Below are 17462 nucleotides of genomic sequence, written 5' to 3' on the forward strand. Positions count from 1 at the left end.
AGATTTTCAGTACAAATCGGCAATTTCATACTTTAACCCCTATTATAAATGAGCTAAATATAGAATCTGTTGTTCTTACAGCCAAGATCCATGAGTCGTATTTTGATAATGAGGTCTTCGTCATTTTATTCGACGGCTTCTACCGTTATAATAATCTTAGAAGCTGTTCTTAATAATACACATCCGACAAAGTTTTCTTGGTTATCGATTAAAATTTGTGGCTCGATTTAAATACATTGCTCATGTTAATTCATTAACCGACTTTAAAAAAGGAGGAGGTTATACGTTCGATTGTAGGTACGTTTTCCGATTTCTCTATCAATTGTAGACCGATTTTGTAAATTCTTTTTTGTTTGAAAGGGTGCACTCTTTTGGTGGTCACATTGTCACCAAGTAAAAATCTAATGAGGGGATCCCATGGAAATCGAGGCAAATCCTTAAATTTTACAGGCATATCAGTGTTCTCACCGATTTCTCCGGTAATTGTGGACCGATTTTGAATTTTTTTTTTAAAGGGTATACTCTTGAGGTGGTCCCTGATGTCGACAATGCTGTTCCGGATTTGTCCCGTCTATCACTTAATAAAAAAATATTTTCCTCAAATAAAAGTCGATTTTTCACCTGACACGGTACATGTCACCGTGACAACCAGAAAAAAAGTATAAAATGTATGTACCAATGTGTATCCTAGAACTCTAATAAAGTGAAACTGGAGAACAATAGTCTTAAATGTCATACTATAAGTTGACTACTTCCCCTGGTGTCGACTTTACTGGCGGCGTTTCCATTTAACATTACTTACGTAAATTCTTAGGTGAAAGCGATACGGGCGGAGTTAATATCGGGGGTAGTTGACACGGTTTTATAATATTATAACTGGTTCTTACAGCAATATATATATATATATATATATATATTATGGAAATCCGAGAAACTCACGAAATAATCGAAAACATAAGTGTGTGACCTAAACTTAAGTGGACTATCACAGTAGACTAAACTGCCCTAGAAAAGTTAGAACAAAACATACTACAAAAATTTTATGTACCTAAGCTACTGCTTATTTTTTAAAGAACCTTGTCGCTGGAGCACACATTGCAAACGACCAACCAATTGTAAAGGCATTAGCCACTATCGATTCCACCACTACATGTGTCTACTTCGCGACTACATCTTCCACGCCCCCACACCCTCTTAGGGGGGTGGGGAGCGAAATAGACAACGCAAAGTCAATATGTGGAAATAATAATAAAGGATCGCGCGGCCCGCATACGTATCGTTGCATTATCGTTGTATTATCGATGTAGCATCGGTAACGAGTAGATGTTTGCGATGGTAGTTTAAGACACTATTGCTTTGTTATTGCTTATTCCGTTATGAAGAACAAAAGGGATTGAATTTATTATGATTATTGAATTCTATAGTTATTTTTTACCGTTAACCTTGCGCGTTGGAGCGATATATAGAAATTTTTAGCAATATATATATGTAATACACCATATGGTGATATATTTAATCCTCTCTTTAAAAGGAACGAATAAGCAGAGGATAATTGACTGTTCTTTAGTTCTACTTGATGATCTTTTCTGAAAATCTCTTCTTTCTATTATGTATTATTACATACTTGGATGTGAAACATTCTTGCGAGTATATGTCGTAGCTATGGACATAATAATTTAAAAGGCAATAAAATGTCTGGAATACCCAATACTTTCAAAGCTGCTAGTATATTCATTTTTCAAGAGTGTCTATAAAAAATCTGTGTTCGATCAGCACATATCGCGTACATGAAATTTGATGTGCCATCATATCGATATTACGACGACCGTCCGTCTCGATTCCGTTCGATTCCGGACCCGAATCGATTCATGAATATATATTGCCCTTTCACTCGTACTACGTGAATAATGAATTCTGTTGACGTGATTGTGTTTTTCCGATGCTTATGATGTAATTTCTTTCGTTTTCTCGATATTTGATTACTTAATAATTGTCAACTTATTGCTGGAAATAAAGTCTAATGCGGACTTTATTAAATTTTTATATGAATCAGCAACAGATTAAAGGTAACAATAAGCCCGAATATAACTTCTAATAACCACCATATTTGATGTAATATCATCAACCCATAATAACGTCCCACTGTTGGGTACAGTAGTTGGGTTGGGTAGAGTTTTAGTGGTGAACTTTCTGCGACGTGCAGCTTTCATCACGGTGTTTTCTTTCGCCGAAAACTCACTGTAAATTTCAAAATAAATTTAGCATATAAATTCCGAGAAATGAAGAGGTGTGAGGTAGGATTCGAACCCGCGGCCTCTGTTCTAGCAGTCTCTAGAGTACTACTCTAGAACTCTCTAGAGTGGTAAGTTAAACCATTAGGCTACCACGGCTTTTTAGATGTATCATAACCAAAGAAAATTTTAAGGGAGAAATGCTCATAAAATGATCTATTACAGTTTACTGATGAGGTACGACACAAATGCCAATTCGTTGTAGATTCATAGGCATCGAGTTGCAACTCGTTTACTAAATGATCTGTTAGTATTTTTACACCAACACCAACACGTAAACACGTTAACCAAGTCTTTAAGCTCATTTTGATATGTACGTATTATAGAATGGCCGACAGTTGAAAAACTCGCAACCAGTTGTTGGACCTAGTAAATAGTTTTGAGTCGGTTATCGGCTATTAAACGCCATTTTGGCCACCAATGTAAGAGGTAAATAGCTAATAATTAGGAAAAATAAGTGTACACTTATACCAGTGTCATATATGATATTGAGACGTGGTCCATAATTTTGTGATCTTGTAATAGCCGTTGAGAGACCAAGTAAAGCCAGAGAACCACTAAAATAATTAGAAAGTTACCATGTCAAGGGCGCTACTATACTGAATATAGCTCTCTGAAGTGATAACCGATAGAGAAGAAAAGTTCTGGAGAGGCGATAAAATTGCAGACACATTGTTACACACACAGTATATCAGTGTGAGCTGACGGCATATTTGAAAGAACACATTGTTGCGGACCGCCCAGAACCGTGTGTGGTAATATATTGGAACGGGTTATATTCAGCAATGGAAGGCTTCATTACATATCAACTAGCTCGGGCAAAAACATTACCTATTATTATTGGTTTCGAAGGCGGATGAAAAGTTAGCTACCGAAACTTCTATAATATTAATGTAGCAAAAAATGTTAGTTATATTCCCAGGAAGTGCAGCGGATAGCGAAGTTAACGGTGTAAGTAGCGGTGTTATTGGAAAACTTCGGAAGTGCGTTACAATGTAGCGACCCGCTCTTAGCGCTTTAAGGCGCCTGACACACGCCACATGCCAAAATGTGTATTGTCTTAAAACAAATGTGAGACGTACACATACTTACTTCATATACACGCATACTCACTAATTATTATGTAATTCAGAATACTTTTGTAATATTTCCTCATGAGAATAAAGTATAAAAGAAATTTCCACGGTGTAGAATACTTTTATATTTTTGTTTTATTCTCTCTTTATTTTTATAGGTTAATTTATTATATAGAATGGGAACCAGAGTAGCATAAAATGAGTACCTCTTATGCAAGAAATATGTAAATTATTATAACGATTAACTTCGTATAATTTCCGTTGGTTGGTATATTACCTATACACCCTTGACACGTATCTATAGTTGAAAACTAAAAATTATGCTAATGGTAACCTAAATGCAGCAACTGAAAACGATCTTGTAAAAATTCTAATTTTTGTATTTTTTATATTAAATTTGCACCCTGGGAAGTGAAATACTCGTAAATATACAACTGATTTTCTGTATAAACGCAATTCGAAGCAAACACCTATTGTGTTTTTATAGAACGTAAGCTGAGAAAGTTCTCCAGAGGTCCCTCGCAACAATATTATGTGGACAGTCGTCCGAGTCAGCGCCAACTTTATGATCGACACGCTTTACGTCCCTCTTGCACGATATCGCCCATTCAGGACACTGACGGACTTGCTTACTACACATATTTTGCTATTATTATACTTTATTGGCCTGTTATAATACCCAGTTATAATAGACGGCATTTCTGTTTTATTAGATTTGTTGTCGCTACTAATTATGTCTATAAACTTAGATGTTTATCGTTATCAATGGTCTTTTGTCAAGATGCCGTGTAACAACGAGATTTTAGCCTCCTGGTTTCCCAATAAGGAGTGGTGTACACCGTCCCCGTTCCCGTAAACTTGAGCCAACGTGTTCCGAGAGAGACGGCAAAAGTGAATTGAGAGAACTGTCACCATAAACAAATTCACCGTTGGAAAAACCCGCACACGGGGAGCACATCCATTTGTTATCCATTTTGTCGTGTGTATCTCGGGTCCATTAATAACGCGGACTTATCCCGGCCTAATCTGCCGCTCATTCCCGCTTTCCGCGGCCGATTCTTTTTCGCGCCAAAAAACTGCCGCCATGTTGGCTTCTGTCCGCGGAGATTTATTGCGTTGGCGGATTAAAAGCTTGATAAATAATAAAACACTCGGAGTGAGATTCCGATCGCGCGATATGTGCGGCTGCCGCGATAGGCGCGGTTTTATGGGAAATTTTCAATTTGTTTCGGCGGTGATTCAGTTTATCGGGGATTGCGTCGTTTGTTCGCTCCTTGGGGACAAAAGGGATCAATCCCGGATGTTTTTCACGAGATCCCAGCTTTATTATTGATAGTCGTAACTGTGTAATTGAACTGTTTGTTCGGTAGGTAATCGGATGGACTTTGAAACTTATTGTTATCTGCTGATACAATGTTATTGTCTGTTTTTACAAACATCAATAAGCAATGTATATTTTGAAATATATAGCCGAGATCTAAACTTGTATGTTATTAACCTATTATTTAAGTATTGTGATGCACCCTCAGTCATTCCCGCAGAACGGCGACGATAAGACAAACAATGCGCATACAAAATGGCTCAGTAAAAACAGCACTGTAATACCTTAATTTAAATTTAAATGACATCTAAGCTGGGCGGCGATAAAATCGGTCACATCATTACGTGGTAGCGGCAGCCGCGCGGTCTCTTGCCGTTACAATATGTAGGTACTCCATGAAAATAGACTATCACAGACTTTTATCCACGATTTACTTTTTCCTATAATAATCTAAAAAACATTCTTAATTAAAACTATACCCACCCAATGATAGACTCAACAGTTCAGTAAGCTCTAGCAAGAAAATCTGTGCTTTTGAAAAAAACTCGAAATAATTGTACCTTCTTTACGTAGACCAACTACTATATTTATTAAGTATTTTACTAAGTATTCAGCAAATTAGAATTTATTTTTTTCATAATGTAGAGTTGATAACAAATAAATGCGATGACAGGGAGAAGTAAAAACGTTTTTACGACGTAAGCTAATTCCAAGTTGATGAGTAGCTTACACGGTGATAAGGGCGGGATTACACGGCGGGCGACAGGCGGCGGTGGGCGCGCACCCTTACTTTAAAATTTCAGGCTTAAGATCCACTGATAGATAAAATCAGTAAATACGTGTGTAATTGCTGGGATTTCGAAGGGATAGGAAACAGATCGTCTGAATAGGGTTTTATTTACATTTTATGATTTTTACGATTTTGAGTACTGATAATGTCAAAAGGTAAATTGTTGAAAAAGCGAACTTTAAAAAAAATATCGTCTTCTAAAAGTAATAACACTTGCAAATAGGAATTTTAAATAAGTCACAGAAATTAATAATAAAGGTGGGCTAAATTCATTAATCACAAGTCAAGAAGTAAAAATTAAAACGCCTCCTTCTACTCCACCGGGTCTCCTATCAAAAATCTCAGCCGTTTCATTAACTTACTGAAAGAAAAAAAGTGTCACCAAAAAAAAGGAAAAGCGGAGATTAAATTTTAAAGGCACTTTTTCTAAATTAATTAATAAGGGAGAGGTGACGGCGGGAAAAAATTAAATGTCAAAATTACAACAAGATTCGCTTTAATTATGTCTGCAGGGGGTGGTCGGGCCGGAGCGAACACTAATTACATTTTCTTAATTTGCAAAGTTTCAGCCTCGTTTTAGCTACATTTGGAGTTGTCCGGTTTTGTACACGCCCAGGGGCTCTCGCTTCCAATGTCATTCCTGTTCAAATTTTCTGTTCGTTTTTATAATTGAAACTCATTGATGTGTCCAGGACCAATGTTAGTGACTTTAGTTACATCAACGAACTTAAAATATCAGTAATATTTTCGAAGACACTGCAAGACACAGTTCACAATGTACACTTCGCCTTCAGTTATTTTTTACTTTTTATTTAAATAGAAAACTGCACTGTATATATTCTGTTGTTTTTTTGCGACACCCCTAAGGAAAGATAATTACTGAAGTCTTAGATAATGCTAAAGGCTTCACATTAACATTTTTATATTCACTTCAAGGGAAAAAAGCAAAAAGGGGTGTATTTTTTCATCGCCCACCGGGGACCGACCAAATTGAAGATAATTCAGTTTATCGCTTTAATATCTCTTTGTCTTTCTAAATTTGCAAATGAGTTTTTTTAATAACGCCAAATTTGTAGCGGCGCGAGTCGCTTCCTTAATCCTTTTATGATTTATAGCCGCATGCGCATAGATGCTTGGATGAAAAAGTTTGAAAGTTTTTTCTTTTTGTTTGCATATTGAACCCTTCTTCGGCCATTAAACATTCCGCGTAGCTACATGAACCGTAAAAGTGAATAGCCAAAAGTAATCAATCAATATCGCAAAAATCGCTTCTGCATAGGGAATGAATTGCAACGCTCAATGCATTTGTTTTTTGCAGAGCCAGTATCCATTAGTGTGTGAGCGAACCATCGATCAAAAACACAATTCCAATTTACCTATCGGCCACAAATTCTTCAAAACGACTGTCCGATCTCGCACAAATAAAGATAAAAAATAAATTGCCGTTAGCGGTTTGGAGTACTACCGCGGTACGCGTTGTCTGTGATAGCTGTGTAATAAAGGCCTGCATATAAAATACCTCATATTTGCATAATCAAATAACATACTTGATATTTATTTAGCGATAGAGTGAATTAGAACTTTCGCTAAATATGTTTGATTACTTCGGATAGTGTAGTTCATTATAGAGTTTTATTTAAAGACTGTTATTATTGCCTTTAAACTTTATTCGACGCTTGGCCGCCAATGGCTGTCTTTCACAATGCCAATTGAAGCGTGAGGCTTATTAGTAATTATTATTTAGTTAACACGGAAGCTGCGCCAACGCTGTCTGGCCTCAATCACTTATTGATTAGTTGTGCTTGAGAAGCATCGTCGGTTCTCACACGCAATAATCCAACACTGAATGTGAAATGGATTGTAAGTAATTGATAGATAATAAAATGTGGTACCTACATGCCACTGATGAGCCTCCGTACCAGAGAATCAAGCTGCTTTGTTAGTGGTTTATTTCTAACACCATCATATGGAATAACGCAATATTAATTTGATAAAATGATTTTTTTTTTGGTTAATACTTTGCTGCGGGTATATCATTGCATTCTCTCGTGACTTCCATAAATAAAGCCGGCTAAGGTACTAATCTAAAAATGTTTACATATAGTCTAGATAGTTAACATTGCAATGTATCTATGATAATATGAATTTGTTAATACAGATACTGATAACAGCATACAAATATACTAGTAATACGAGTCATGTTACGTTTGTTACGTCAGAGGCAATATTACTTTGTCAAAATGTAATACTATTTCTTCCTTAACACAATAATTGTTCGAAACTTCTTTTTCATTTTCTATAGTATAAAAATACATATGTGTGGTCTGAACAATTTAAGATTTTACGTCTTTTAAATTCAAGAAGTATTGTAACTCAACATATATACAACGATATAAAAAAAAACAAATGTTAAAGTGGCTTTTCATATACTCTTACTGATTTCAGTGTTTATTTTAAAATAAAGAACTGCAAAGAATACCTAATTTCAAGTCTATTAAGACAGTAATGTGTGAGATAAGCAAACATGACAAAGATCTTACCATTAACACCAAAGCGGATCGGGGGGAATCTCTCCTTCAACAATCAGTATTTTGTTATTACGGACACTGAAATCTTCCTTCAAGTTTCCTTTTGTTACAGAGCAGTTACAGAAAGCTATATAAAATACTAACATAAGTTTGAAAAGGGCTATAATTCTAGAACACGATCGTTAAGGTGGGCACACCATCTATTAGCGGTCGGCGTTCTGGTAGCGACAAATCGCGGCGACTATTAACTGAAGCAAAGGGTGCGATAAGTCGTTGGTGACAAATGACGGCGGCTAACGCGTCGCTCTACTCGTAATGATGTTGCCTTTGCGTGATTTCCACTCTTTGCCTTCACGGAAAATGTCTGCATTTTTTCTTTAGAACTCAATTATCTTTACCGACTTTTTGTTAGAAATTCTGCTCAATTTCTAACGGTCTTCCCAAGCTCTATTAATTGTTCAAGGAATTTTTTTTCTATCTCTCTCTCATATAAAATTCACTCACAACTTGGACTTAGGTAGGTTGGACGTAGGACCAAAATATTTATATTTTTCCTAAATAGGTCGCAAAACAACTATGATAATACTATATATGCATTTATCTATGATTTGCCATAAAACTTCTTGTTTATTGGCAGCAGGTACAAAGTACGCGAGCCATTGTAATATCAATTTCCCGGTCACGTTTTCTCCGGTTAAACTTTCTTTGTCGGCTAGATAACACGTATGATTTATTTTTACATATTGACAGCCTCTTGAATTGCTCTTCCGACATGAGTTTTAAGACAGAAGTGCTTCATGAATTGCTATTTCCAATGCAGAATGTACTTATTCGTTGATTGTTTGCTTTAATAGAAATATACAAAACAACGTTTATTTCCATAGAACAAATACACTATACGAAACAACAAAGGTGAAAAATAAATCAAACGTAGATATTTTTAAGTTTTACGTTTTAAATCTCAGTTTTCTAGAATATTCATTAGAATTTACTATTAATGTCGTTTACGTGCAATTATAAGCTTTAATAAAAAACACGATTCACAGATGACTAAATTATTTACTTATAAAAGGCATTAAAGTTACCCAATTTTTGATGTTTACCTTCGCGATAATACCTAACTAGCAATATGGCTTTGCTTAGCTATAGAAGTTATTTAGCATAATCTCAAGTACGATTGATAGCATTATTTTTCATTCGACTAATTAGTCACATTGTGTTGGCTATACTTACAACAGTATTTATGTGGTCTGTGCTTACAACCACCACTAGCAACACACCAAAGAAACTTCGTATTTCTCTATTCATTCTGTTTAATTACCTGGAAACAACATGGCCGACATGTTAAGATGTATTTATTCGTCGCCGCCACTGAAAGCGCATTATCTCTATCAAGCCATTACAGAGCTCTCTTGTGAAAAATAATAGATATTCACATAATTATCCCGACCCTCCTCACCCGAGCGAGACGGGAATAATATTACAGCCATATGTTAAAAAAAGAGACAGATATACTTCTCGCGGTTTGTTTGCGAGCACTTAAGTAATTGAATACAGGGGGCTCGGGTAAGTCGGGGCATAAAGGAAGACTAGAAAATAATAATATAAGTAATAATGTTTCTGGCGTCGCGCGAAAGGGTCGCAACTTGTTCAGTAGGCTCGTAAATATAATAATAAACATACGTCACGGTGTTTTCCCGACTTGTACCTAAGATAACTAATAGGGAACAATGCTCTTCAGATGATGAGCAAAGAATTTATAAGAATAGGTTATTTGTATAACTGCACAAAATACAGTTATGCTGAAAAGAAGGAAGCTGTCTTTATAATTAAAATTAAAATTTATTAATAATTAGTTTTTCATTTACAATGAGGGTAGGTATGCATACTATATATACGATATAATAATTAGAATTTTAAACAAATCAAACCGTCGTTACCAATTTATTATTTTCACTTTATGATGGTCGTATTCAGTTATTTTAAACGAAATCTTGTTTGTAGATATGTAATGTTGACACACTTTGCAGTTGCGGAGTACGTTTATTGTATAATGTATTAAACATGTTGTTTTCTGCACATCAGTTATTCCGTAATAAAACCAAATGGTCCAATGATAATGCGTATAACTTATGATGCCTTGTTTTGTTCACGCTCTGATTTTTTATTGCTATCTCGCGACTGAATTGAGTTGCTAGCTTTATTTTTATGTTTGGTTGTAGATGAAACAAAATATTTATTATTATTTTCAATACTTACTCCCTTATCCTTTACTCCCTCAAAGAAAAGCAAAACAGTAAAGAAAACGAGAACTAATCTTATCCTATATTAACCTTTTGGATACTGCCTATTATGTTAAAATTGCACGCTGAATTTCAATTCTATACATGATTAATTACTGCCAATCTGCACGAAAACTCATAATAACGAATAATTCGCTGTAAAATTTATCTCTTGCTATAAAAATCGTATAACATCGATCATTATAACCCAATTTGGTACATTCACATCTAAACTGCAACATTAGATTTATACTGAATTACACCTACTAACGGCGGAGCGATTAAAGTAAGGCAGCTTATGGAGTATTTATGATACTGCGATCCCGCGCTCAACATGAAGACCCTAATTAATATATACGCCAAGTTGCCAGAGCCATCAAAATATCGTTACAGGCGCTGTTACAACACTAATCCCTCAGTTTGGACGCGCTCTCGGTAAGGAACAATGTGTTAAGGATTTATTAAAGAACCGAATGAACTTGCTTTTTCTTACAAAATATTTATAGAGTTTTCACATTTCTAAAATCACCATTAAGTTAGCTTTGTCAATTAGTAAGAGTTACAGTATCTTTATTACTTCGGTTCTATGTTTTTATACTTGTTAGGTCAATTTACATGCGTACATACATCGCATTTTATTAAAATTATACTCGCACTAGACTGTTATATAATTGTACTTACAGTACATAAAAATTTGCCGCAAATAGACTCTACGAGCCGTCGATCGACCAACGATAAAGATTTCAAGTGCCAACCCCGACATCTGTTCCTTCAGCATAATATTCAGGAAAATCGACGAGCTCAACTCGAGCCTCCACTCTAATCATGAAAATGTATTTATGACCTAATTAAACTCGTGACTTCCGGACGGCGGCAGCCGCATGACCAAGACGCACCTAGCGTCTCTCCATGCGCAAAAGCGAGATAGAAAACTCCCCGTTCCTGTGATTAATGAGTGTTATATGGCTGGTTAAGTACCGTGTAATTTGCAAAACGACCCTTAATTACCGTAGAACATGGCTACTATCGCTATCCTTATCTTACCCAAAGGTTTCACTCGAGAGCGAGTGAGACACGTATAAGTTTGTGTTCCGACTTAAAGGCGGTATTTAATGAGGCATTATGATGTCGCTCTTGCAGATTAGGTTCACATGGCGCTGAAAATTGTTTACCCGCTCTTTATATTTGGCTTTCAGAAAAGCAAACATTGGGCATAAATTCAGTAGCGTATTTTCAGATGCACAATGGCTGTTTTAAATGTTTTCTCACTACTTGTTTGATTACGACGCAAAAACAGTTTAACTTATAAATTTTCGAAATCTGTAAACTATCAAAAATACTCTATAGTATAGTTAGTACTAAATATATCTCGAAAGAATTGAACTATAAATCAAATATTGTTGTTCCGCAGGTATGGTTCCAAAACAGGAGAACGAAGTGGCGAAAAAAGCATGCAGCCGAAATGGCCACTGCAAAACGCAAACAAGAGGAATTGGGTGAGGAATGTGACGATGCGGAGCCGCACGATAACGAGGCGTGCAGCGATGATGACGAGGCGAAGCGGCCGAGGCTCGAGCTGCACCACCAGCACCTGCCTCATCACGCTCTGCCGCATCACCGCCAGTGATCGCGTGCACCCGGTGCAGCCGACGAGCCCGCACCCACCCAATTTCCGCGCAAGTTCGACGCTTGTGCCAGTGATAAACGTGAAGTGAAAGACCCTAAAGAACTAGACGTCGACACTGATACTAACAAAGACAGTGCTACCGCTCTCAACCTGGATAATGACCACAACGTAGATTACTACAGTAAAGGATTTGTCAATTACAAGGACGTTTCTCGAAACGAAAAATTCCAGTTTAACTACACACGGCCTAGTTTCAGCAATAGCAACATGGGTAGTCAGCACGGTGATCGCAATCTCGAGTCCAATGTCAATAATAGTTACTATTTCAATATGAATGAAATCTATCCTGATTATTTGGTTCCACGATCCTTTTGCAAGGAGCCGAGCAGTGAGGACGCACCCTGTGATCTGTCCAACTGGCAGTTACGAGGGCTGAACAAGTTTGAACAGAGTATGGCTGAAACCGATCGAGAGATTGCGAACACAAGCGGATCGGTTGAGAGCGAACACGACATGCTGAACAGTGAGCACAATGCTGACGACAATGTTCAACAACCAATAAACTTCGCGTACTACCACTTCTAATGGACTATTACGAAAGCACTATGTGAGAGTTGTATTTTTAATTAATTTGTAAATAATTATCTACCATTTAACTAAGTAGTCATGTCGTATATAATAAGTAATTTATTATAATTAGATTTTACATGGTAATATTACGTAGGGATTTGTGACATTGATTAAAATGTACATTTTGCAGGATATTTCTCTGGGTGTCTAACTCTTCGTGCCAATTTTCCGGTAGGTAGTATTTAAATTTTCTATTTGGACTGCACACACAATTCCTACTTCTTATTCTGATTTCCCTAACTTCCTTGAACACGAACCTACCTGTAATACTTATTTTATTCTAAACCATTGTGTTTTATGTAAATATTAGTTATATCAAAAGACGTCACGAAAAGTATTTAACGTTAGCGCTATCGAAGCGTAATGCAATATGTATTGTACATTATATGTCTTAGTACATAAGCGATGGATTGTAAATAAATATTTAAACGAATTTAACAATTTTATTATAATTATAACTACCAGTAGTAATGACCACGCCATAGATCTTATACTATTACTGGTGTGATAATAATTCAGTCAAACGCAAGAGTCTAAAACGTATTTACTTAAAAATTTAACTTTCATCCTGGATGTAGAAAAACACAGTCTTCAGTGAAGTTTTTTTCTTAAATGCGTTTGACTGGAATTTTAAACGGAAAATTTTGAAATAATCTATCTAAAGCCAATGTAAGAATTTGTTAAAATATTTACCATAGATGGTAATATGATATAGTAAAAGAGCTTCAACAAAGGAAATATCGCTTGTTCGCACAAAGTTGAAACTGTAAACAATTGCTTCGTGATAAAAAGAAATGTAATAATAAATCCACCAATTTAGACAATAGAAACGATACTTCTACTTCTTTATAATTATTTAAAACATACTTAGGTAAATGAGCGTGGAAATCTACATACGTGGTTGAAATAAACAGTTAGTAAAAACTTACGTTGTGTTTTATTACTGTTTTGAAATGAAAATTTCTTTAGCACGTTCTTTCTTTTTTATTCTTTACGGCTTTTTTATCTAAGAGCCTTCTTTCCTCCTTCTAAATTTACTTCTACCTACTTGTCTTGATTATTTTTGTACGAACATGAGCACGATCTTATAACACCGAATAAAGAAATAACATCTTTTTTACTATAGGTCGAATTCAACTTATTGCCACATTTAGTATACTAACGATTCTCTTTATCAGCAGAAGGTAATTGCCATAACGATTATCGAGACAACCGACCCTTATTGTAGGTACTACTCGAGCATAAATACTTTTACATAGAGAGTGATCAGAAAAACCTTTGAAGGTAATCGAAGGAAGCACCCGGGCAAAAATCGTGATGCTCGCCCCTCGTTACCATGGCAACCAACGAAATCTCGACCGAAAGAGTAACTTACCAAAAAATGACTGTAACCGCTGAAAATAGAGTTCAGTTTCCAGAAAAATTGAACACAAGGCGATTCTGTGGCGTCGCTTGCGAATGTGGCTTGTAGTTATAAATGTAAAACAGCGTTTTACTGTTCCATGTCGGAGAGAGACGGGGAACGCGAAAATATACGGTAGAGGAGGATGAGTGTGTTCTTGGGAGGGATGGGGGTTATCAGGGAGGTATTCTTTCATTTGTTGTGGCTCGGAGGTTCGAAGCGATAAGGTGCGGCGTCTACCTTTTATTTATGACTCCATTTTAAACTGGGGGTAAGTATGTTACGCAATTTGGCCGAGTGTGATTTCTTGCCGGCGTGTTAGGGGATCATGTTCTCGAGGATTTCAACACGGGGAAAATAAGGAAATATTGTTTTATTTCTTGAAGCGCTTTTAGCCTAACTTAGTGATGTAGGGGAAAAGGAAAAACAACCTTTGTTCTTTTACGTACAAAGCTTAGTAACAATGTTTATATTCGGTATTTGCGTTGTTGTAATAAATTTATTTACTACATCATATTGACTTACTCAAAAAAATCAGTTGAACGATTCGACTTTATATTTTTTAATGGTATTGTTTTAGAAGTTGAAGTGAAGTCAGTAACATTTACTTTAAATGAAGGTTTATCGTGTATTCTATTATGACTTCAAACAGAAATGACGAAGACGACGTTTTAATAAAACTTCACAAAAATGGCAAGAACTCCGAATCAATAGAAAACAAAGGGACGACTAATTGGAGTAACAGGCGCGGTCGATCCAGCCAATAAATATACAAATAAAAATATAATAAAACAAGCCTACGCGGCATTCGCTCTAATATAAAACTGCTCGTATATTGTGACGGTATTTACTGTTCCAGTGACTGAGCAAATGCCACACACAGGTTAACATCTGTATTCTGGGTCCATGTTGACAATATTGATTACTAAAACGAGATCAAAAGCTTCAATTCACAGTAAAGGTAACTTACGGCAGAAGGTTCTTTTTCTTGTACTAAATAAACCTTCATCAATTACTTCAAAAAGCACTAATTTGTATCTTATGAATAGCGATATAATAATGGTGTGTTATGTTACTTACTCGTGTAGTAGGTACTATTTCTTTGGTGAACTTCTACTAAATTTGAAAAAACGTCATATACGGGGTATTGACGTTTGAAAAAACTTCAACAAAAATACGCTGTGTTAATAATTTATGTTCATTAAATTGACTCCTTTGTCACTGTGATATTATCATATTCAATAGCAACGACTTCAATCTATAGATAAGAACATTCACAGAGAGAGTATAATTATGTACCAAACAAAACACTATCGATAGTGATAGTGTTTTGTTTTAATGTTGAATTTTGACAAAGAGTATAGTAGGTGCCGTAGTACCGTGGACAGACGTGATAGTCTATACCTATTGGGAATGAGCTAGTCAGGCTATTAATATTGAGTGTTTACCAATGATATTTATCCATAGTTGGAGAATTAACGTAAAGCCCCTGGTATAGTCGCTATTAGTTGCACAATACATTTAATTTTGTTTTGACCCAGGGGTCTTCCGTTAAAATTTATAATTATATTACTATAAAGAAAATCAAATTAGGTTCAAGAAAAAAAAAACTCACAATTAGTTGAAATTATCGATGTTCTGTTATGTACTTTTCCTTGCGGAAAGGCAAATATCTTTCTCTGAGTCTAGTGTTTTTTATATTTTTTTAAATTTATATATGGTAACCATAGTAACTGTTTAATTCATATTGTACATACTCTGTTATTGTGTAATCAGAACACGGTGTTACTTATTAATCTACGATATTGACGTGTAATGTCGGAACCGCACATCAGTGATGAAACAAATTGTTTGTATGGAACATCGCATCTAGTACGCTGGTATAGTAACGTTGTTCAATAGATTGTTTCCATGGCTTTTCGCGGTTAGCGTTCAATATTTATTATGGTTCTTGTTGGTCATGTCAGTAAAAATAGAAAGATATATACATATATATATATCATTATTTTTTCATCCTCTACGATACATATGGATATGGACTGAAAACTTGGCGTATACATATTTAACGAAAACAAAAGAAAAATTCACCAAGGCTTGACTGTGTGGTTTTAAACCCTTGCCTTTTCTTTTACGGAAAAAATTAAAAACAATTAAATGCGTTGAAAGAGTTTCGGTTACGTCTTGATGTAGACTGTATGTAGACTATTATGAGATCTTTATATTAATTAAAATTAATTTCTTGCAGTAGATACCTACTTTGGAGTAAATGATTCTAATTTTCATATTACATGAAAGCCTAAGAGTGCTTACACACGGTGACGTTTAGCAGAGATGCTATCGCGTGTTTTATCTATGCAGACACGCGTGTTTGTAAATGTAGACGATTAGCTACTGCATCGCTGCTAAAAGAGCCGTGTGTAACCGCTCTAATAATACTTAGGTGTTTCTTATCTACAGAATAAGTAGAATGGTAATAAATCAAGTTTAACTTTGAAATTCGTTAATGAAATCCAGTTTCTTATAAGACATAAATAAATTAATTTATATAACCAACAAAGTAAAGTATACCTTCCTAAATAATAGATAAATAAAACAGAATAACAACATAGACGTTGTGAAATAACTCCTATAAGTTTACACCGGCCGGTGAGTGATTCACGTCGAGCTTAGATTTACTGCGTCCGTCCGTCTGTCCGTCCGTCCGCTTGATTTATACATTCACCCACATCACCCACGATAACTAATTAATATCCTATACTTCACTGTCATACGAGTTTCCGATGATCTAGATATTGAATCGTAGGTACGAGTGTGTTTATTTCACAATGAACAATTATAAACAATAATTAAACAAACACATTAAGGTTATCAAGAATAATTTCTAACCGGCTATTTGCAAAATCTCGATAGTAGAGCGTTTTGAAAGTAAAAACTAGATATTTTTCGACGTGACAGACGAATTAACTAAATTTTGCAATGAAGTAATATAAAAACCTAGTCTGAAAGATATTCATTTAAAATATTGCACATGAAGCCAAACACTGCTGAAAAATTATGGAATTAAGAAAATACGATTTGAAAGTTCAAAAAATTGCTGAATAGAACCAAATAAATTTATATTCTCGTTTATAAGTGGATAACTAATGATTATGTATTTACTTAAATAAAAATAATCTCATTTTTCCCAAAAAGATTCATTCATTGTTTTTCAAATCGCGTTTCAATTAAATCATTTTCCCTCAAACAATGCGTTTCTTACTTTCAAGTTACTTTTTTTCAGAAAACCGGTTACTCTTTGTTGTCGTCAAAATGTCTGAAGGTGGCAGAGGCGGTTTAGGCTATTACTTTCCATTCGATGAGACGACTATGTTGAATTAAAGTCTTGATTATCAGATCAATTACAAAGATACAAACTAGGGAATTATCTGTGCTACAAGTAGGTGCCTGAGTAACGAAACGCTGCTGGTTGGCACTATTTTTTATAGCACATACTTCACACTAACACACATTCGCAT

At 35.4% G+C, this 17462-nt stretch overlaps 1 protein-coding gene across 1 annotated transcript in view; it reads left to right on the top strand.

Moving 5' to 3' along the window:
• LOC113239480 (homeobox protein Nkx-6.2-like) overlaps nt 1-12559 on the top strand; it is a 38371-nt gene extending 25812 nt beyond the window's left edge. Inside the window, exon 3 of the mRNA XM_026476511.1 lies at nt 11700-12559. Coding sequence (XP_026332296.1) covers nt 11700-11915 — 216 coding nt within the window. The 3' untranslated portion in view covers nt 11916-12559. The remainder of the gene's footprint in view (nt 1-11699) is intronic.
• Nucleotides 12560-17462: the final 4903 nt, after the last annotated feature.

Source organism: Hyposmocoma kahamanoa, unplaced genomic scaffold (assembly GCF_003589595.1).
Source record: "Hyposmocoma kahamanoa isolate Upper Pololo Valley unplaced genomic scaffold, ASM358959v1 99879, whole genome shotgun sequence".
NCBI lineage: Eukaryota > Metazoa > Arthropoda > Insecta > Lepidoptera > Cosmopterigidae > Hyposmocoma > Hyposmocoma kahamanoa.